The sequence below is a fragment of the Thalassophryne amazonica genome, chromosome 11 (genome assembly GCF_902500255.1).
Source record: "Thalassophryne amazonica chromosome 11, fThaAma1.1, whole genome shotgun sequence".
Lineage (NCBI taxonomy): Eukaryota > Metazoa > Chordata > Actinopteri > Batrachoidiformes > Batrachoididae > Thalassophryne > Thalassophryne amazonica.
In genome coordinates, this window is record NC_047113.1 from 83272020 (window position 1) to 83296781 (window position 24762).

Here is a 24762-nt window from a genome sequence, read left to right on the forward strand (position 1 = left end):
ATGTGCATATACACGCACGCACACACACACACACACACACATATATATATATATATATATATATATATATATATATATATAAAACACAGATGAACACATACATGGATATGTAATGGAATATTTTCCATTTTATTAAATATTTTTTAAATATGTTGAGTTTTCACATTTGAAAATACCAAAGGTTGAATAATACCTGGTTAAATTTGTTTATCAGATGCGCTCACGTTCAGATCAGTAAATCCCGTCTGCTTCATGTCGATTTGTGTCAAAGTGGAACAGTGATGCGGAAAATGCACATTACATTTCTCTTTGTTCAATTTTCCCACAAAACCACATGCTATGTCTGATTTAATTTTTTAACCATTTATTGAAACCCGACAACATATTTTTCAATATATTTTACATAAACAAATCTATGCATGAGTTTTCCCCAACCGCCATAACGAGAATTTCAGCTTGGCTGAAAGAGAACGCAACCGCCATCACGCCTTACGCAAAAAAGTCGGTTGATTCGCGGCTTTGAGTCGGCGAAGAGGACAATGATGGTGTGCAGGAAACAGCCACGTGTTCTTGCTTTTATCCAGCGTTTACGTCTGCAAAGCGACATTCAGATGCAAAGCGAGTCTGAAGCGTGGCTGATGGAGACCACAGGGTGTCTCGGAGAGCGCCGCCTGCAAATGTGACGGTTGATTTCTGTTGAATGTCAAATAAGCTAATGCGACTTTTTTGTTTTGTTTTTGTTTGTTTGTTTTTTTACATATGACATTGAGTTTCAAAACAGCTCAGACAGCAGCTTATGTTAGGAAACATCGTGAGGCCGAGAAACTTCTGAAATAAATAACACAACCAGAAAATGCTGTTCGTGTCCAATTCTCACAACTACTTCATGAGGCAGGAAGCGACACGACCCAGAAGACTTCAAGCTTTGTTCACCTACAAAGATATCAACATCACTAAACACCTCTGTCCAGTGACCCCATGACACCATAAGACTGTCCTGGGCATCTCTGTACCTCAAAAACCAAGATACATGAATGTCAAGAAGCAATAAAAATCAAATTAAACAAGCAACTTATTGAACTCAGAGAAAATAAATGAGATGATGCGGCCAAAATCAAAAGAAGAAGCCGCTTTTCACTGGTCACTTTATTAGGTACACATTCCTATTACTGGTGTAACAGTTTACCCAGGATGTCCTAGGATATCTTACCCCCCACCCTGGATATCTCCCCCCGCCCAGTCATCATTGCATTTTTCACCTTTAGCTCGCTGTGCAGCACACAGTTTACATCACAGCCTCTTGCAGCTTCATATATAGCAGCCCTAGTAAGGTACCTTTCAGTACACAAAAGGATCAAGCTCAAGGTCAAAGGTCAAGGTCACAGGAAGGTAAAACACTAAATTCAATGAAACAACTTTCCTGGTCACAATTTTTTAAATTTTGCCTCCAAATTTGCCATGAACATAGTCATAGGCCTTGCCCATAAGCCATTACCTAGGATAAGTGAATGACCTTGACCTTTGGTTTCACTTGAGGTCAAATGTCACCTAAATTAAGTCAAACTTCAGATTACAGTAAAACATGCTGTGTAATACACCAAATTAAAGGGCTTGATGAGAGGATCCAGAATATAGCAAAAGTTTTAAGTTATGGTGTCATTTGATGACATCATCATGAAAAAACATCACAATTTAGATTTTTTAAGGGTGTAACAAAGCGTGTAAATCATCACTGCAGACTCTTGTAAGTTCACATATAGCAGTCCTACGTAGATACCTTTCAGCACACAAAAAAACCAAGGTCAATGTCACAGGAAAGTCAAACACTAAACTCAACAAAAACAGCTTTCCTGGTCACAATTTTTGAAATGTTGCCTCCAAATTTGGCATACACATAGTCATAGACCTTGCTTATTAGCCATTACCTGGGATAAGCGATATCCATGTGTGGTGGAATATTGTTTGTTTAGGTGATGTGCAGACAGCAACAATCCAGCAACAGCATTTGTTTTGAACTGTTGGCTGCATTTTAATGGACTTCTTACCAACATGGATGTGCATGTGTTGGCACATTGTTCCATTGTTCTGTCCTTCCAGCAAAATTTCATATCCAAAAACTCAAGAACCATAAAACTCTCAAAATCTAAATTTTTGCACATTCATACTGGGAGGACTAAAGCTCTGTGTTGCAAAGAAATCAGGCATTTTTGGCATTTTGGCCTTTTTTTCACTGAGATTTGGGTTGCAAGTAGGAAATGCACCAGAAGGCCTGCAATGCCCACAACGCCTGCTAGATGGCGACAAATGCTGCTCAAAGGTCTCGACTGTTTATTCATTTGAAAGTTAACTTTAAGCCAAAATAAGATGGACTGGCAGCCAAAAATCAACTTACGGTTGTGTCTGAGACTTTATGAACAACTCAGATGTGACAAAAATGTAGTTTGTACTTTGAAATGTCCAAGTTTTTTTTTTTAACTTACTTTTTACTTATTCTAATGAAATTGTATTTTGATTTATTCTTCAATAAAGGAATGACTCCATTACTAAGGTATAACTATCGTTTTAAAATTTTAAACAAAAATTAAATTCTTGGCAAGTTTCCCGGCTCACATGTGATGACACAAAGACAGCAGAAAATCAGACTTTTTTAAATTATTATTATTATATAAAAATCACTGTAAAAATCAGATTTCAGCACAGATTTAGTTGCAATTTGCAGGAGATGCCCTGAAAGGAAGTTTTGTGTTTTTTAAGGCGGTGAAGAAAGTGTTACATATTTATATTTGTATAAATATTTGAGTGCTGTCAGTTCATAACTTTGAGGCTGATTTCAGCTTCTGCTGCTGAAGGCTGAAAGAAGAAGAACAAAAAAGGCTGCAGAAAAAAGTGCACAGTTTGTGTCAAGATTCCTCAGTGACAAAACGCTTCAGCTGCTGTGATGAAAAACAAAGAAAAAAGAAGAAGAAAGAGGTGAAGAATGAAACGTGAGGGAGGCAATGACGGCAAACATCAGCTGTCAATCACACACTGCTGCCGGTTCGAGTCTTGGACTTTTCTCAGAAGAGCAGATTTCCCCCTGATAGTGTCCATAAGCAAAACATTCGACTCCTAAACTGCTAATTGACCTCTTTGACCCTAGACGAACGTCAAACAAAAACGCAGAGAACGAAGAACTCATTTTAATGTTAATGTCAACATGCATCACAATATACAGGGGCAGCTCTAGATTCAGGTGTGGGGGGGGGGGGTGACTTGATTGGGTAGGCCAAATGGATGCCCCAGGTCAAAAAAAACACAAACCTTTTTTGTGTTCAAAGGCAATCTGGGAAGATAAATGCAGACACTCTCACCATTGTTTTATTCATCTGCAGGGGTGGATCTAGATTAAAGTGATCGTGGGGGGCAGGAGCATGTGAGGATGACAAATACTCTGGAGGACGATGGAAAAAGCAGAAAAAAAAGGAAAACTGTGAGGAGAAGGAAGAGCAGAGAAAAGAAGACCAGAAGAAAAAATGAAGAGGATTAAAATTTGAAACACTTCTGACCACTTTAACTTTAAACCAGCTGTTGGTTGAAATTATTTGTTCTTATGGTGAACTTTAGCCGTTAGTCCCAGTGTGTTGGAGTTTCAGCATGAACGTGGTTAGAGTTAAGGGTTGTACTAGTCAGACCGGGATTCCACTTTCAGATTTTGTCTGGATTTCTAAACCATACCTCCACAAAACTGCCCCACCCACCACATGGTGATGACACCCAGGGGGAAAAAAAATTGTTACTACAGCATCACAAGCTCCTCTAGAGCTGATAAAACACCGGAAAGAACCACAACAAAATGTCAAGATGAAATGTCACAAAAATGTTATGACACCAGTACGACACGTCGCTAGCTGTAAGACGCCAACAAGGCATTATTACAGAGCACCCACAGTGGAAAGCGTGCCAAACTCTAGAAATCTGTCTTTACGGGATCAGTAAGACATAAACAGGACTCACAATAAGGAGTCCTATAACTTGGTTAAATAGGTAAATATCGTGAAAGTGGGACCCCTAAAGGACAAAACTCTCTTGACATCAAGGAGTCTTCATCGTACTGTTTTTTGTACTTTCATCAACAAAACTGCCCGACTCCAAAAAAAAGTCCTACATCAATTCTACGAGGTCTGTTAGAAAAGTATCGGACCTTTTTATTTTTTTTTCAAAAACCTGATGGATTTGAATCACGTGTGCTTGCATGAGCCAACCTTGAACCTTCATGTGCATGCGTGATTTTTTTCACGCCTGTCGGTTGCGTCATTCGCCTGTGAGCAGGCTTTGTGTGAGCATTGGTCCTCCCCCCTCGTCGGAGTTTCATTGCGAGGAAAATGTCTGAACGATTGGAGCAGACCTGAATCAGATTTTTCCAGAAACTGTGAGAGACAGCCAGGTTGAAACCATTCGGAAGATTCAGGCGGCCACACAATGGCGGAGGGCGCGCCGCACTCTGAGCGGCCATCGACAGGCTGAAACGACCAGATCATTTCCAAAGTGAAGGCTGTGTTGATCCGGGATGTCGTCTGACTACCAGAGAAATTACAGAAATTGCACTTTTTCGGCACATTCCACTGTTAGAGGAGATTTTGTAATGAAAGACGTGCGGAGGAATTTGCGCGTCAGGACGGAGCCGCTAATGGCGCAGAACAAAAAGCACCTCCGTGTTGGAAACCATTCGGAAGATTCAGACGGCTTTCGGTGGCTTTTCAGTCGAGTGAGTATCCGAGAAACTGTGTAAGAGCTGGACATGTCACAACATGTCCTGTGAGACTTCCAACAGGAAGGATTCCTGTCAGGTTTTTTTCAGTGGAGATGTCCTTGTAGAGCAGTGGGTCTGCCAATATTTTGACCTGGGTCTGAAACCTGCTCACGCTACCTGTCTGTGTCCTTGGACAAGACACTTAATCTACACTATCTTAGTTCAGCCAGCTATAAAGAGGTACTAGCCTCGGCTGGGGAGGAAATATGATGCTTTTTTTATGTGGCGATGACTCTTTGTCCTGAGTTTACTGAAGACTTTGCGTGAGAAGGAAGACGCCATGGATCCCAGATGATCTTGGCATCTTTAGATGTAACTGTAGGAGGCTGGATTGATCTTCGAGGTTGGAGGAGGAGGCTGATTGTGCCTGGCTGAGTATAAACATGCTCCATCAGCCGCCAAGCCCACATGGATCTGCATGCATCCTCAAAACCGATGAAGAATAAAAAAAAACACAACCTGAGATTCTTCTTTGACATGATAGCTTTTCTCCTGGATGCTGGATGTGTTTTAATTTTGTCCTTTTTTTCCCCTCATGTGTCTACATATCCTGATATGACTGACAGCTGCCTCACACCATTGAGAATATAAATATTTAAAAAAAAATTTTTTAGTGCATCAAAGTTCAGCAGATTTTAATGAGTTTATCCACATTACGAGTTATAACATAATAGTAGGTCTTGTTTTTGAGTTATTTGGTTCACAAACATCAAACATCTAATCATCTGTTCCATTTACAGTATTTTAAAGGACATAAAATAGTTCACCTTTTGGGGGGTTAGCAGTTGTGTAAAACCATATAAGATCATTTTTGGGTAGACTAAAGACATTTTACATGATATTGGTTTAGAGCCATTTAAAGGGAATTTAGAATAGAATAATATCTTGTCTTCATGTTGAAGAACTTGTAAGCTCTATATAGACCCTAAGGCCTATGAAAGTCTTCAACTCCCCCAGGATAGGACGTTAGTCCATTACAGATCACTTCATCAGCCAAAGGCTGGACCCATTTAGAGCTGGAAAGACTGGGATGATGCAGACAAGACAGAGAGTCTGAAGAATACACCTTAAAACAAACCATGTTGGTCTTCCATCTCTTATCCCACAGAGCCACCTGCACTTCATGTTGGAAACTGTTTAAAGCTTATATTGGCCACAGCTAAAATAAACTGAATTTATTGTTACATTCAAAAAGCTGGTTCAAGTCAAAAGTGTTTATTTTCCCTTCTATTTATATATGAACTGTATTTATAACAAGTAATTATAAGCTGATAAGTGATAAGCAATTAATTAGATATCAAAAGAGTTTATTATTGTTATTTTCTGTGGGTCAATTAATCACTCAATTGACTAATTGTTGTGTAGTTACAACCTCATGATTGAACAACAAGGAGAGAACGAAACTTTTAGAAATATTATGCAGCTGCGAACAACTATTCATAGACAGACAGATCTCATGAACCTTAATTGGAGTAAGCGTTTGAAGGTGTGTGTGTGCACAGTAAAACCACTAGTATTAAATAGTGGGACCATATGTTCACTGTCAGTGTGAGTTTTACACTGATTCATAAAGTTTTGATTAATATGATCGAAGCACTGCATAGTGGCACGAAGCTCGCTCTATGGTACAGGGAGTCTCAAACAGGAAGTGCCAAATTTTGAGTCCACAGTGAAACAGGAAAACACTTCCTGAATCGATACTTCCTGGAATGACAGATGAGATCCTAGGGAATCTCACAGGAACTCAGTGGCAAGTTCACATTGAAACAGTAAAAACTCATTAGCAGGCTTTTAATGAGCCTTTCATTGGATTCAGGTGTGTTGCAACAGGGAGACAACTAATGCCGCATTCACACTGGGCCCGACCAGACACCATAAATTCACTTCAGTCGCATGGCGAAGGACGCACCACCATCGCTCGGTGTGTCGCTCTGCTTTCGCTGCAAAAATTTGCCCCAATGCGTCATCAAATAGGAGGAGCTTCCATTCCACTCGCCGGCTCCCTTTGTCAGTCAAGTTAACATGACGGACCTTGATCACACGGAAAGCTCCCAATTCGGGGAGTATCATCATTTGCTGCAGGAGCTGCAACTGGATGACGGCCGCTTTCAGCAGTCCTTCCGCCTCTGCAGGACCCAGTTTGAGGACCTCCTGTCCCGTTCACGTGCGCACATGTAAACAATTTTTAAAAAAACTACGCTGCCCCTGCTGTGGGGCTGCTCCTCACTCTTCCCCAAAAAACTCTGTCATAATTGTGTTTAGAAACCAGTAACCATTTGTTTTATTATACATCTGTGTAGTTAATAAGTAAAATAATCTTCATGGACGATTCGCTCGCGCGCGCACATGGAGAAAAAAGAAACTCCACTCCCCCTGCTGTGGGGCTGCTGCTCGCTCTTCCCCAAAAAACTCTGTCATAATTGTGTTTAGAAACCAGTCCCCATTTGCTTTATTATACATCTGTGTAGTTAATTAATAAAATAATCTTCACAGACGATTCGCTCGGGTACGCACGTTAAAAAAAAAAACTCCGCTCCCTCTACTGTGGGGCTGCTGCTCGCTCCAAAAACTCTGTCATAATTGTGAAATAAAGGACAACAGGGACATACAGGGGTGGATCCAGAGTGAAAATCTGACAGATGCATTTTTGCCCAATGATAAAATAAAAATCGTATGCATCTTGTTATTCAATCTTCTTCATTCTTTTATTCTTGTGCAACATACACTGTCACACTTCTTTTAATATATTTATTATACTTCATGGATCATAGTGAACACTTCTTATTTGTATAAATATGATGTCCTACAAAAAAAACACTATAACAAAAATTGACTATAAACAGGATCAAATTTATTGCCAAAATCTTTCAGTTATACCTGAATTGTATATATGATTTTTTTCAATTGATAAAATCAATAAATATATGACTGCAGATATTCTTAATAATAATATATTGAGATACAGACAGTTCACAGAAGACATTTTACATTGATACCAATCAAAATTAGAAACAGTCCAGCAGGTAACAATATTCATCATGTCCATGACTAAATATACTAAAACAAATACATCACAATTGTACACATATCACAACTGTGATATGTGTACAATTGAGATGCATTTCAAAAGCATTTCCTTTCAGACATTATTGGCATGAATGCCTTTCCATATATCTGAGCTGAGCTCTTCAGGATGTAATTTGTAAAGAAATACAGCACGTTTCATTTTGGGAGGAAAAAAAACATTTTAGTCAATTGGAGTTTCTTGTCTGTATTACAACGTTTGGAAAGAAGTGTCATTTTATTTAAAGCGGCAATTCATTTTGAAGTTATTTATTCTGACCGGACTCTGTCTCAGCAGAGAGCTGCGCAGCGTTTCGAGCTGTGAGAACGGAACCGAGGACGATTCTCGTTTCTTGACTGCAGTCCCAATTACTGACTTTAATACACAGAAAAGTGACTCATGATATTTTAATGGCTCTGAGAGGGGTTAAGAAGCGGACTTACCGGTTCTGAAGAGGAGCGAATCAAAGAGCCATGAGCCATTGAATCGAAGCATTGCTTCAATGGTTCACGGCTTCAAAGTGGAGTCGCGCTGCAGAAATGGTTGATTACAGACCTGCTGCAGACCAAACCCTGAATATCCGACTTTATTTGTACGTCCGTATGACTCTGAAACTCGGAAAAGTCCAAGACATATTCAGACTTGGAAATGTTCATGTTTCCATCCCTGACTTGTCTGAAGAAAACTTGCAATAAAACTGATTATTATTTACAAATATTATCAAGTTTTAGAGATTTGCTTTCAGTTTGAGTTTGAGGAAGATAATTTTAGACATTTTTATTCTTTATATTTTTTGTATTTCTTGTATTTAAAACAAACTTTAAACAAATTAAAATATGTGAAATTCCATGTGTTCCAATACTTTTGGAGGGCACAGTATCCTAACCTTATGATGAGTGCAAAATGAGTGTGGTATTATTACTGTTTTGTTTAAGAATGTTTAATTTTCACTGTTGGTGCACTTTGTGTCAAATCATAGTCATATCATATATCATATTGATATGACAAAATTGAGATACAATAATTTGGCCATATACAGTCCCACTGTCAACTAGCTGAAAACTGTACATCTACATTAAAAATGCTTCAAGTGGCAGGGGGTTAAGAGGGCTGGGGATTAGTGTGGGGGTGGGGGGTCTGTGGGGTGGAGCCCTCCCCCTCCCACAAGCTAAAAGGTTTTAGTCATGCTCATGCTCCCAAGAACCATTTTACTGAAAGAAAAGTCTGACGGACCTAAATAACATGGTTAGATGTTGAGGAGCTTCCAGCCATGTGAGAAGCAAATAAAGAAAAATGCTTAAAAAGGCATGGGGTCTGGGGAGCTCTGCCCCCCCCCCCCAGAAATTGAAAGGTTTTAGCCATGCTAATGCTCCCCTGAAGCATGTACTCAAAAAAAGTCTGAAGGACCTAAATGACATGGTGAGATGCTGAAGAGCTTTGCTTGTTTGTGTCTGTGACATATACATATTATGCCACAAAAACAAAGTGAAGCAAAAACTGTTCACACCAACATTTTGAGCTTTCAACTGAACAGAACATAAAGCAGTTTACATGCTTCTATATTTTTTAAATGAAGAAATTTTGGATTTTAGTTTTTCCTTCTGTGTTCAGTTTCCCATCAAGCAGCTGAATGAGTTTTTTTTTATTTTGAATGATTTATTTAGTTGACATTTAAATCATAACGATTGTGTTCTAACACGGACTCTAGATTGGGTTGTGTTTATAAAATAGGTAGCTGAGATTTTTCAAGGTTGGCAATAAATTATGCAAAGTTTCTACAATAAGTTAGAATGGTGTGTGAGTCCAGAATGTTTGTGTGCTTTTATTTTTATGCACCCACATTTTCCAAGATTTTTCCTGGCTTTGATCTTTGACCTTGAAAATTTAATCAGTTCTTGCCCATCAGGATATGAATCTTCAGTAAAAATGTCATAAAGAAACAAACAAACAAACAGGGGCAAAAACATTACCTCCTCCAACTTTGTTGGCAAAGGTAATTATTTTATTCTGAGACACCTGCAATTTAAACATATATATATATATATATATATATATATATATATATATATATATATATATATATATATATATATATATATATATATATATATATATATATATATATATACTGGGATGTCCTGCAACTTATATTCCAAAAAAAAAAAAATGTGCATTTGTTCTTAATAGTCCAAGTGGAAAGGCAAGAATAAGAAAATTTGCAGGCATAATCATAGTAACATCAGTGCTGGTGCTCTTTTTTTTTTCTCAATTTTCAATTTATTTTCATTTGTATAGCACCAAATCACAACAGTGCTGCCTCAAGGCGCTTCACACAAGCAAGGTCTAACCTTACCAACCCCCACAGCAACAGTGGGAAGGAAAAAACTCCCTGTGAGGAAGAAACCTCAAGCAGACCAGACTCAAAGGGGTGACCCTCTGCTTGGGCCATGCTACAGACATAAATTACAGAACAATTCACAAAACGAATATACAGGAAATGCTGTTGGTGCACAGAACAGGAAGGTCTCCAGCACAAATGCCACACCCATCTCTGAATGGAGCTGCACCTTAAACGGAGAGAAAAAACTGAATCAAGCATCAGAAAGACAAGAAATACAGTATAATTTGTCAGCATTAAACAACAAGAAAAACAGGAAATACTAAGGTGATCGCCGGCCACTAGCCCTAAGCTTCACTAAAAGACCCAGAATTTAGGTAAAGTTGAGGCCGTGGCCCGCTCCGTTTCCTAATAAAATTAATTGAAAGAGTGAAAAGCGTAGAACTATACTATGCCAGTATTCTAGCCATACGAAAGAGAAAATAATTGTGTCTTAAGTCTGGACTTGAAAGTCTCTAGAATCTGACTGTTTTATTGACGCAGAGAGATCATTCCACAGAACAGGGGCACGATAAGAGAAAGCTCTGTGACCCGCAGACTTCTTATTCACCTTAGGGACACAAAGTAGTGCTCCACCCTGAGAATGCAAAGCCTGGGCCGGTACGTAAGGTTTAATTAGGTCAGCTAGACTTCTTATTCACCCCAGGGGCACAAAGTAGTCCTGCACCCTGAGAATGCAAAGCTTGGGCCAGTACGTAAGGTTTAATTAGGTCAGCTAGGTAGGGAGGTGCCAGTCCATGAATAATTTTTTAGGCTAGTAGCAGAACCTTAAAATCTGATCTCACTGGGACAAGAAACCAGTGAAGTGATGCCAAAATGGGTGTAATGTGGTCGAACTTTCTGCTTCATGTCAAAAGTCTGGCTGCAGCATTTTGAACCAATTGGAGACCCCTAATGCTAGACTGCCGTAAACCAGAAAATAAAACATTGCAGTAGTCCAATCTAGAAGAGATAAATGCATGGATCAGGGTCTCAGCATCAGCCATCGACAGGATGGGATGAATCTTCACTATATTTCACAGGATCTAAAATCTAAGGATTTTATGTGGATGAGATGACCAGCAGGTATCGGCATGTATGACTGAGTATCATCACCATAGCAGTGAAAGGTAATCCCAAAGCACCACAATATGTGCCCAAGGGATGCTATATAAAGGAGAAAAGCAGGAGGCCTTAGACAGACCCCTGTGAAACCCCAAATTTCATGTCACTAAGGTTAGAGATAGTGTTACTGTACTAAACACAGTGAGAACGACTGGTCAAGTATGACGTCAACCATGCAAGGGCACTCCCAGTAATCCCAAAATGATTTTCTAGCCTATCAAGTAGAATATGATGATCCACTATATCAAATGCAGCACTGAGATCCAACAGCACCAGAACTGTAGTGGTGTCCGACTCCACTGCAAGCAGAAGATCATTCACCACTTTCGTGAGAGCCATCTCTGTGGAATGATATTTTCTAAAAGCAGACTGCAGTGGCTCAAAGAGATTATTCTCAGTAAGATAGTCCATGAGCTGCTGTGAAACCACTTTTTCCAGAATTTTAAAGCAAAATGATAGATTTGATATCGGCCGATAGTTTTTCAATACACTAGGGTCTAGATTGGGTTTCTTAAGTAATGGTTTAATCACTGCAGATTTGAAACATTTAGGAACAGATCCAGAAGTTAAAGAAAGATTAATAATTTCCAGCACAATCATCCCAAGAGTGGGCCACAGGTCCTTAAACAGTTTTGTTGGTATAGGATCAAATAAACAGGTTGTGCTTTTTGTAGATGTTACGAGTTTCGTCAGAATGCCTAGAGAGATACTCTCAAATTCTGTAAATCTAGGTAATACCTCAGTAATGGCGCCCACCTCAATAGCAGGGTGTAGTGGCTGGGTTAAGGCATGCTGAGATATGTTTAACCTAATGTCTTCTATTTTCTTCTCAAAGTAATCCAGGAAATCTTGTGCTGTAAAATGAGAGTGAACTACAGGTGATTGTCCATGAATAAGTGTTGCTACCATGTTGAACAAGAACTTTGACTTATGCTTGTTTCTGTTGATCAAATCAGAGTAATAGATCCACTTTGTAGCCAATAATGCATGCTTATAGTCTAAGATAGCATCACACCACAGAAGGTGGAATACTTCTAATTTTGAACTACGCCATTTCCATTCTAGACCTCTGGCCTTATGCTTGAGGTCACACAGGTAATCATTGAACCAAGGTGACTGTGTTTTGGAGGGGCACAATTTTAACAAAGGTGGCGCAATCATGTCGAGTGTCATTTTGAGCACTGAGTTTAAACTATCCACAAGACTGGGTATTTGCCAAATGTGATGCTAAGACATCAGGCAGTCTAGCTTCGAGTTCAGTCTTAGTTGAGGAGTTGATGCATCGCCGTAGTGATAAATAAGGCTGCATCAACCTTATTATGATCCTACGTTGTCCTTTGGCCTCCACATTAGAAATATTACGAAGACTGCTTTCTTCCACTTGTGAAATATAGCGGTTGTGCTCTTATCCTTTTTGCGTCATAGTCGTAGAACCAAGCCTTACTCTATAAAAACCTTAGCCTGGTTAATGCTTTGCTCAGAATTTTAGCTGTCATGGTTTCACCATCGAATGATTGATTGCACTGGGCACCCAAATATTTTCAAATTTTCTTACTTTATTCACGTCCCATTACATGTTACCTTCAGTATCAAATTTGTTTGGATGTTATGTTTTGTGCCAAACAAAATAGATTCAGTTTTCACAAGATGTAATGACAGTTAATTATCAACCAACCAGTCACTTACAGACACAAGTTCATGACTAAGTTTGGTCCCAAGTTGTAATAAATCTTTACCAAGAACTAGTAACACACTGCAGCATCAGCATATTACAATAATGTGCATTTAAAGAGCCATTTCTGTTCCATCAACATATATCAAAAGGAGCAAAGTGCCCAGAATGGGTCTTTGTGGTACACCACAAATCATAAATACATTTAAGAGCCAAGAAAGCACCTAGAAATGCCCGCCAGATGCTTTATATTTGACATATAATACCTGAACCTTCTCACCAGCACATCACTCAAACTGATGGCTTCAAGTGCGGACAACAGAATATTATGGTCGAGTAAAACAAAAGCTTTCTGTGAGTCTGACAGAGTCATTACTAGATAATTCCTTTTATAAAATTCACCCCTCATAAAATCTGTTAAATATAAGAGGTGTCAGTCTAATAAGACTTTCTAAAACCAGACTGATGCTCAGTAAGTTTGCTGGAGCAAGTGAATGTAACACACAGAAATGTATAAAACTCATTCTGTGGTTTGAATTCTCAATTTTGGTTAAAAAAAAAAAACCTCAAGACTGTAATTGTTTTCTACATCTGTAAGTTGGTTTGATTACTGGGGTATAGCAGGGAGAAAAAATTTTTTGGCTTCATAAGGTATGAGAAATGTGTATTTTGAGGGAGGAAAACATCAGATTGGACCATTATGTCTTAAACAAATGAAACACTAAAGTTTCCAGACATTTACATCATTGGACCATCGAATTAGAAACCTGCAAAACTGAAAGAAATAAATGAAGAAAAACAAAAAACAACAGAATTATCTGAAACGCAACAGAACATAAATTTGAATATTTGCCAAGAAAAGCTCCCGGTCTGTGTTTATGTGAAACAGCTGAACTGTCAGAAAGGGTTCTGGTTCAGGGTTCTGGTTTCACCTGCCTGTCACCTGCTTCCTGCTAATGAATAAAAATGTGTGCATGTGTGGTCTCAATGGATCCAGCAGGTAACACAAGTCTGTTTGCTGTTTGCACTGCAGACAGATCTGCCAGAGGAAAGATCAAACAAAAATTAAACCAAAAAAATAAACAAATCAGACGGTCAACAAACGTGGCGGTGTCGGTGCAAAAAACAATGAGACAAATGCTGAACTTGTCCTCCACTTTACTCCTCTGAGAACAGGAGTGGAGGGGGCGTGTCACATGTGACGTCATGTGAGTGGCGCTTTAGACCTTTGTGACAACGCCACGAGGTCCTGCTTTGATTTTGTGATTATTTTTGTTGTTACAAACAAAACGACATGAACTGTGGGCGGAGTTTGTGCGACTTGACTGACAGGTTACTGCCTGTGGACCCACTGGTACCAATAACGGCCGCCAGCCAGGGGTTGACAAACGACGTGGCCATGTGCATTGCAGAAAAGTTAAAAGTCTGTTGGATTTGCATGATTTAATTATGTTGCACATAATCAGAAATATACACAAAAAAAATTTATGGCAAGAAAATAATAATTTAGTAACATTATTTTCTTATGTTTGAGAAACATCAGAATATGTTGTTTGGACACATTCTGATCATGTGCAGCTGATGTACATATTTAAGTTATGTATCCATTTTTCAGTCTGGAGTATTTAAGGCACCAATGACGAAACCACTCGGAAATTCAGAGGCGGTGGGGGGAAGTGGGGGGAAGCCCTCCAGCAATGTTGCACAATCCCAAAACATTAACATTATTCCAAGTTCACTAACAGCATCCGGATCTGGTTCCTGTTTTGGGCCATCGTCAAACTTCATACTTAACTGCTTCACCACAAACTTTCCTAAAATGATCTTTTTAAAAATGATATATATATATATATGATCTTTATATTTCGATCAGTTCTGCAGCTTTCGTGGAGATCAGCCCAAACATTTTGGACTCAACAAAACAACAGCGAGGGCATGAAACCTTTTTTTTCTGAGGAAAGCCAGTTGTTTTGTGACGTGTTTCATTATGACACGTGCGCGCGCCCGTGGACAGGTCGAACCCATCCTCATTTGTCAGACGTGTCAGTGGACAGAAGTGTGATCCCCCCGCGCAGCCACGCTCTCCGAAACAAATATTGATGGATATTGGTTCAGTATTCTTAGTTATCCCATCTGATCCCACGAGAGGAATCTGATCCCTATGTGGGGAATAACGTCTTAGAGAGATGACGAGCGAACCTGGAACCCAGATTCCAGAACGAACCACACCTTTTAATTACACCTCCGATTAAAAACTTATTTTCTCAGCATCCCATGATCCAAGACCATAAAGTTACAACCAGGTATTATGCCGACGGCTCTCTCGTGGCCATGCTTCACTTATTTTAATTACCTAAAAAATAATAGTTATTAATTTTTTACAAAAAAAAAAAAAAAACCCTTGTCACTACCTGCATTTACACAGAGAATGGGAAGTTATTTTGTTTAAAAAAAAAATATATATATATATATATAAATATTCAATTCATTGTGTCAATAATCTTAAATTGTTCTGTTTACATTGAGGTGTGAATTAAAGACAAAATGAATGTGTTATTTGTACTTGTAATTAAAATCACATCTAAAATTAAAATGGGCCCTTCGTGAGAACTACAAACTGATCAAAGGTACGTTTACTATTCGGGCATTATGTGATTGATAATATTTAGCAGGGCTGCATAAGCAAGTACTTTAAAAAAAAGATCATTTTCAACAACTCATTTACTAATTTTCATAAAGTTCGGCTGTTGCACAAATTTGATCTTTTATACTTTCATTGTGTGATGATAATTCTCACGTATGTAAAACTCATTTAATTTGAAAGTTTTTAATAATCTAATCACATATTTAGTGATTCAATGCGAACACGCTAATTGTTTTCTCTATTTGATTTATGATTTCTGCTGATCACTGAGAATTTTATTGTCATGAAACAAACGAATCATTCGAACTGAAGGGACAGAGAGAGAGAGAGAGAGAGAGAGAGAGAGAGAGAGAGAGAGAGAGAGAGAGAGAGAGAGAGAGAGAGAGAGAGAGAGGAGAGAGAGAGAGAGAGAGAGAAGCTACAACAAAATTGGTTAAAAAGCACAAACTGCACTTGATATCAAATGATGAGATTTACAGGACACGTTGAGATATTCGGGAGTATTGTAAGAATATTGATGCTATGAGGAAAAATACCAAGAATAATCATTTGTAAGGGACAAAACATGACGTAGTGGCTAAAGTTCAGTGCAAATTATGACCTGTATGTCATAAAATATATTTACAATAAGTAATGTAAGTATGATGTCAGAAAACCTCAACAAAAACAGCACACACAAAAAAAATCTCAGAATTGACCGCATATCCATCATATTATTACTGCACACTAAAAATTAAATACGAAGTGAGCTCATGGAAGTGCTGAGACAGCAGCAGTTAAATTTGCATATGAACGCGACAAAAATGAGTCTGTATTCAAATTACTATCATTATCAAATTACAGTGAAAATATACGTTGACATTCCTGTAGAATTCGTTTTCATTTTCGTTCGATATTTTATTAACCTAATTACTTCTTTACTTTATATCATACGTTTGAAATATTTATTATCAAATTTGTTACATATGAAGTTTTTTTTAATGTTATCTTATGCATTACTTTGCTGGGGTTTTGTATTTCTTTATTTTAGGAATATGACTCAAATTGATGCCATTTTGCTCAGTGCCTCTGTCCGTGGGATTTCTGCAATTTTTTTAATCATAATTTATTATTTTATTAGTGCAAACAGATGGTTTTTACCTGATGAAAATTCGAACTGATTTTTACTTTTATTTCTTTATTTCTTTATACTTAATATTGGGGAGTAAAAATGTATTTATTTTACCAATGACTTGATTTTTTTTTTTTATTTATGACTTTAATTTCCCACAATAATCACTTTGACGTACTTAGAAAAATGATTACGTGCAGGTGATGGAGCAGGAAAAAAAAACTACATTTTACTTACTGTTACTGCGTTTTTAAGATGAAAATTAATACACATCACATAAAAACTTCATTAAAGCAAAAACACACTCAAAGTTAATGTCGACTTTTGTTCACTTCAATTTTGTCAGATTTTATGTCCTGAATTGTGGCGGATTTAATAGAAACGGAAACATAAATGAAACAACAACAACAACAAAAGAAAACTTCACTAAATTCTGAAATAAGGCAAAATTATGAGAAATAAAAATATTTTAAATGCACAAGTAAAATGTAGAATTTAATTGATAAAGTTAAGGTAACTTTTTCCACATAACTTTGTCAATTAAGTGCAAAAACAATATTGGGATTTAAGAAATAATGTTTACATGTACATGTAAGCATTTGATTTAATTAATTTCAACTACAATATTGTTTTGCACTTAATTGACAGTGTTATGTGGAAAAAGTTACCTTAACTTTATCAATTAAATTCAATGTTTTATGCCTAAGAGTGTATGTTTCATTTGAACAAATTTATCCTCAATATCAGAGATCCTGAAAGTGAAATCTTACTAATTTAAAATCAGGTTTGCACAGTCCGTTACAATCTGCAGTTTACTGATGGGTTTGTGCTGGAAAAAAGTTTCGGCACCAACAAATAACTTATTTAATTCAGTGTGAGGCATGAAGTTAGTAAACGTGTTTTTTAAAGTTGGTTGATTTAGATTTTTTTTTGTTTTAAAAAAACTCTGCAAGACATTGAGTTCAGTGTGTGTTGCGTCATGAAGTTGTCCAAAAGCAGCTGAAAAAGTACGTAAATGATCCGAAGTCAGGGGTTCGAGCCCAGGCCTTTGACGCCCGTCACCTCCCACTTCTCCCTGTCATCGAAGAGAAGAAAAAAAAACTTCGGAAAAAAAATTTAATAGTCCCCAAAGGGAGAAACAAGTATCTCAGGGGACAAAAATGTTAAAAATAAAACCACCTCGTTAAAACACACACACGTTCGCACAGACTCAAAATCAGCAGTATTTCAACATAAAACAAACTGTACTTCAATTTGGTATTTTAATCATATATTCTGAAAGATAAGCAACAACTTAAAGTATAAATTCACGGCTCCTGCAACAAAATATACAACAAATATTCAAGAAAAATCTAAAGAATATTACATAACATCCTGAGGCATAGAAATAAATGCTTTTTATTGCAGTGCAAAGCAATACGGACTCTGCAGTATTACTGGGCTTCTGATACTGCAATAAAACAAATACTAACAAAATAAAGTATTTATCATGTTTCTTCATTTAATGACTGATTTTGTGTGTGTGTGTGTGTGTGTGTGTGTGTGTGTGTGTGTGTGTGTGTGTGTGTGTGTGTGTGTGTGTGTGTGTGTGTGTGTGTGTGTGTGTGTGTGTGTGTGTGTGTGTGTGTGTGTCTGTTCTGGGATATTAAGATGATCAAACAGAAAATAAATTATACAGAAAGAAGACAATCGAAATAAACAAATTTTATAACAAACCGAGAGAAAAAAATGTTCTGTTCTGGAACCGTCAATAATTATTCTGCAGAAGTGACAATACACTTTGAAGTCAAATAAACACACACACACACACACATATATATATATATATATATATATATATATATATATATATATATATATATATATATATATATATATATATAAACGGCCAAGAAAGCGTTCTGTTTGAACAGAGAGTAAATAAAATTATGTTTTCTCCGAAACACTACAACATTATAACACTGTATCACAATCATTATTTGTTCTAAATATTTAATGTGGCGATCAGAGTTTAAAATTAATCTAAATATCATTATTATCATTATCATTGTAAATATTTGCAATGGGTTTTTTTTTCTTATTCCTGTTTTGAAGTTAGTTCAATGCGAAAACTTACACACGTTGTGCAAAAGAAAACAACAACACACACACACGTACGCACGCACGCACGCACGTACACACACACACACACACACACACACGCGGTTGGGCGAACGGCTCACCTTGGTACCGGTGTCCCAGGTACCGGCTCCGCAGAACCCACGGGTAGAAGCTGAGCGCGTCCCGGTGCTGCGGGCCGAACAGGCTGTGCGCGGGGAGATGCAGCGCGTGCAGCGGCAGCCCGCCGGGGCTCGGCGTGTGCGTGCCGGTTTCCTGCAGCACCATGTCCGGCCCCGCGGAGTACAAAGTCCTCCCGCCGCCCCCCTGGAAGCAGGAGGCGAACGCCCCGGGGTGCAGGGACTCCGGGAACCTGAGCGCCGTGGGCCGGATGGGCTCGTCCCCGGCGCCTGCGTGACTGCTCGCGTCCTTCCCGACCAGAGCTTCGATGGTGAAACATTTCTTCTGACTGTTGTGCTGGAACATCGTGGAAACAGCTGCGGCACAACAAATAAACAAACAGCAAAACAAGCTCCGTTCAGCAAGTCCAGATCGGCCCAGGGTCCGGGCTCAGAGTCCCAGCGGCCCCCGGAGCTCCATCTAAAGTGTGCGTAAAAGCCGCGCTCACAGCCCGGACTCCTTCACCTGTGGCCGGGGCGGCGCCTCCTCCTCCTACTCCTCCTGCTCCTCCTGCTGAACAAACTCAGTGTTCGTGGAACTCAGATCATCTGCGCGTGCTCCTCGTGCATCCGGCCGCCTCACGCGGGGCAGTGTGACAGTGTGAGATCCGAGGAGACTCAGGAGAGGTACCTGCCCTCATCGCGGAGGTGTGCTGCGCATGCGTACTGACCACACCACGCGCACTGCCATTTTGATTTGAAAGGAGGAGGAGGAGGAGGAGGAGGATTTATGATGATGATGATGATGATGATGATGAAGCATGCATGAGAACGATTCTGTGATGTAGATTATGGTGAAAATCAAAACATTTTAATCTGCATTCCATCAAAAATTAACATATGAAGTAGTATAATCAATAAAATACTAATAATACAATTGCTAATTATGGATGATGTCATAAGAACCTGAGAGAGCGTTGACACCACAGTGTTGGTGGCAGAACTTCCTGAGCATCCTCAAAAAGATCCATCTGACCAAAAAACCGCTTGTGTCCTTTTTGTGCTGCTCCTCAGAGAGCAGACTGAGGATCTTCAGATCTCTGCCCTCCCTGGATGATCTTTAGGGTTCCCCAGAAACCCAAGAGCATCACGAGAGATCATCTCACTCAGGACATGAACTGCTGCTCTCGAGCAGACGCTACAGAACCATCAAAACACGGACAAACGCATTAAATAATAATAACAGTTTGTATCCAAAAACCCGTAATTGTGTTAAATGCTGTCTGACCTTGAACTGTGTAATGGAAATCCTCTGAATCTGAAAAGGTCTGTTATGTTGTCTGGCGAGAATTATTTTAGAATGTAGTTTATTCTTTCATTCATTAAATTAATGGTTATTTTCACAGGCTTAATTTGCTTGTATTTGTATGGACATATTTTCACAGTTTGTGTTGATATTTGTAGGATTGCATGCGGTTTCATTGTAAATGTACAATGACAATAAATAAAGATAAGAACATTCATAATAAGTAAATGTGGCATGAACAAATATTTCTTTTTCTCTACATATTTGAGTACCAAAAACTCATTTTATTTTTGATAAACTGAGACTCAAGGTTAAAATATGAAAATATGACATTTGACCAAATATATAGCTACCACAATTTTATATTAGGTTCTTCTTCATCTTCTTCTTCTTCTTGGTATCATTATTATTATTATTATTATTATGTAACCTCGGAACCAGATTACCTCAGTACCAGCAGTACCGATACGATATCTGTACGACTGCGATCTTGACAGTTCTATACAATAAAAGTTTTCCAGATTAAGTATTCTTTTTAGATAACTTTTTTCATGATTCTTGAAAAGAATTACGTGAGGAACATATTTAAAAATTAGCTCAATACGACAAATATTAAGGGAGATATGTGCGAAAACGTATGTGGTTCCGAGGTCTCTAGAAACCATTATTATTATTATTATTATTATTATTATTATTATTATTATCATTGTCATTATTATTATTAGTCATAGTAGTTGTATGTGAAATAATAATAATAAGAAGAAGAAGAAGAAGAAGAAATTATTATGAGTAATAATAATTGTACACTGTCTATTGTCAGCAAAAAGTGATGACCAGAAATACAAACCAAACTGTTTCGTTTTGTTTTTTTCATCATTAACTTTAAGTTTTGGGAGCAGGGGAAGTGATGGTCTAGTGGTTAAGTATCAGACTTGAGACCAGAGGATCCTTGGTTCAAATTCCAGCCTGACCGGAAAATCACTAAGGGCCCTTGGGTAAGGTTCTTAATCCCCTAGGTGCTCCCGGTGTGTAGTGAGCACCTTGGCAGCAGCCTCACATTGGGAGTGAATGTGAGGCATTATTGTAAAGTGCTCTCAGCAACTGTTGCAGATGGAAAAGCGCTACATAAATGCAGTCCATTTGCCATTTATGTTTTCACATATGTTCTGTATTAATTCTTTATTTAAATAAATAAACAATCGTCTCATTACTGTTGTTGTTCATGAACTTCTAGAACAACAACAAATCCAAAAACAAAAAATCTGGAAAATAAACATTTATTTATTAGGGGTTGGTAAAATTAGGCCTTACTTGTGTGAAGCATCTTGAGGCAACTTTGTTGTGATTTGGTGCTATATAAATTAAATAAATTTGAAATAAATTGAAAATTAATTGAAATTTATTCATTCATTAATTCAGAAAAATAAGAAAACTTTCAGCAGAGAAATTTATAACAATACACTTGTGTTTTGCAAAAAACACTTTAAATGAACCAAACAAGTTATTGATTGAAACATTATGAATGAATGTGTTATTTAAACAATAAGATCTGCTATCAACCAACTTTACAGGATTTTAAACAATTGTTTTGTGTTAAAAGGTTAAAAAAAGGAGAAAAGAATCCTGTCATGTTCCGACCATAATTAGGGTTTGGTTTTTTTGGTGGTGGTGGTGGTGGGCGTGGGGACACAATGTAAACGACAGGTCAATTGACACAGAACAAGACAATTGACCTCTGGGGGACAGAGGTCAGGGGTAACCGCTCTCTTTAATGTGGATTTAGCCTTCAGCACGGCAGTTGAGTTGTCGTCACTGATTACACTAAAGAGCAAACAAGTAAATAAATATATCACCAACCTGTCAAAACTGATCAGTCAAAATGAACAACTTCATATTTATTGGTTTTTAATTTGTTGAACTCTCGGCACGGCTGATTATGATAAATAACAGCAATCACTCAATCCTATGTCACACACATACATTACACACGCACACACACACGTTGTTAGCTGACGTCAGCCCTCAGGTCTTTATGAGTGAAGATAAAAAAAAGACAGGCAGACCCCCATTTCTGTTGCTTTAAAGTGAAAGAAAGGGGCTTTATATATATATATATATATATATATATATATATATATATATATATATATATATATATATATATATATATATATATATATATATATATACATTTTTTGTTATTTACATTAATTATTAAGATCATACTGTCTTATGTACAATTTGTACATGTTCGATAAAGCCCCTCTATCAATCAATGATAAACAATATTTACATTTTAAAGGTGTCTGCAGGAGGGCGTGTGTGCGTATACATGAGATTTTGACAAGAACAGAAGCTAGCTTTGAGTTAGCGGAAGTTAGCGTGCATGCTGAGGTCTGTGAAATGTCTTGTAAATGACTCCAGAGGTTTTATCAGGTTACAAAAAACAACATTTTCAGTTTTAGAAGTGTTTATTTCTTGCTAGCTTTTACATAATATATGACAAAGAGGTTATATTTACACAAACAAAACAGAGTTTGCAGCCAGTGACATCACGGTGCCGCTCTACTCTGATTGGCTGTTACCCCACCCCTAAAAAAAAAGGAACAGAATGAAGTAGAATGTGACTTTTTAACCTCTTAAAATAGGTCAAGGTTAGCCATCTTTGAACTTGTCCAAGGTCTGTGTCCCAAGAATGTTCCCTGTGAATTTGAAGACTCTGGGAGTAACAGGACTGGACTTGTGTTGAGGACAGATGAACAGACGGACGGACGGATTCAAAGTCTTTACCACACCCGATAGCCATATTTGATGGCCTCAGGTAACAATGCTAACACACTCAAAAAAAAAATGACTCACTGGATGAACTCAATTCAGTGATGTGCAGGATTTCCCTCTAATAAATATATGTAGTCCCAACTACTCATAAATTCAATTACATTATCTTGCATGGATGTGCTTTATTTGAGTTGGGGCTACATATATTCATTAGATGGAAATCCTGCACATCATTGAATTGAGTTCATTCAAGGCATCAGTTTTTGAGTGCATGTAAATTTGTGTTTACTTTTGTCAACTTGTTTTCTAAAATGGAAATTAGTTTTCACTTTTGCAAATGTTTCTGAACCCTGAAGCCAGTGTCACACAGTGTGACATTATGCCAAACGTCACGTTACAAAAATTCTGCTACAGAACCGGAAACCGGAGCCACAGACTAGAAGCAGCACTTCAAAGGAACTGACATTTATTATAACATGAAAATCTTTTTTTTTTTTTTTACCACCATTGAAACTATTGAATTATTCATTAAGTTTTGATAGAACTGATTTGAGGTTTTCATTCAGGTTTAAATCATTTTTGTGTGAAACATAATTGTACAACAAAAAACAAACAAAACCCACCAGTGGCTGATCCAGAAGGGGGTTTGAGGGGGCTGCAACCCCCTCATGGAGCTGCTGACCGAAGGTGTGAATACATAAATAAAGGCTGCTTGATGAACGCTGCTGCTGCCTGCAGAACGGGAGAGTTTGCAGTTTAAAATAAAATTTGTGCATTAAAAACGACAGCTGTAAAGTCAGTATTTAGCTTCTCAGATTACATTAGAATGATGGGAAAAGACTGTAGATTTTTAAAAATGTGCAGGAGGGGGAGGTCCAGGGGCACCGCAAACCAAGTCACAACCCCTCCCTTGAAGCTAGGGCTGCCCCTGAACAGCCAAATGAAAACAGTGATATTGTATAATTCTGGAGAATGTAAAGCATAGACGCCATCTGTCCTGCTGAGCTGCTAGAAGGAGAAATATTCGTCAAAACTCTCTTTAAAAAAAAAGTGCAAAAAATTCTCCAAACTCATTTGAGTCCATAATTTGTCCAAACTGAGTCTAATTTCATTGATTAGTTAACGGTGCACACGTCTGGTTCTCCTGAGGCCTGTCCTCGTCACCTCTTGGTCACAGGCCTTGAATTTGGACGTTGGATCCTGTCTGACCCATGACATCCGCACCAGGTCCTTCCTAGTCTTGGTTCTCAGTGCTCCGGTGCAGCTTTGGGACCTGGAGGACAAACGGCAGAACATTCAGGAGCCTCTAATTGTTGCCCAGGAAGCTCCACAAAGCCCCCCTACATCCAGGCTCAAAGGGCCTGCACCACAGAGGCCCATGTGAACCACAGAGGCCCCCGTTCCTCCCATCCTGCCTCACCCCCCCCCCATGTTAATTAATAGACTGAACTGGTGGGTTTGGATGGCGCTCGGCTCTGATTGAAGGCAGCTATTAGCATCAATTAATTTTGCCTCTGGCGTTTTATCGCTGGCCCTGAAAGGGGGAATTAAGTGGTGCGAGTTATTGTGAGGGGTGAGTTAAGATGCGATTATTGCCTCCGCGGGCTGGAGCCGGCTAACCGCTGCTAAGCCCCTTCGACGGTGAAAGAGGCGCGTCCTTTCATTAGACGGGAACAAGAA

General features: G+C 38.4%; 1 protein-coding gene across 1 annotated transcript in view; it reads right to left on the minus strand.

Moving 5' to 3' along the window:
* The window catches only part of emx3 (empty spiracles homeobox 3), a 31209-nt gene extending 11562 nt beyond the window's left edge, over positions 1–19647 (minus strand). The window contains exon 1 of the mRNA XM_034182296.1: positions 19005–19647. Within this exon, the coding sequence (XP_034038187.1) occupies positions 19005–19365 (361 nt within the window). The 5' untranslated portion in view covers positions 19366–19647. The remainder of the gene's footprint in view (positions 1–19004) is intronic.
* Between the last annotated feature and the right edge of the window lie 5115 nt (positions 19648–24762).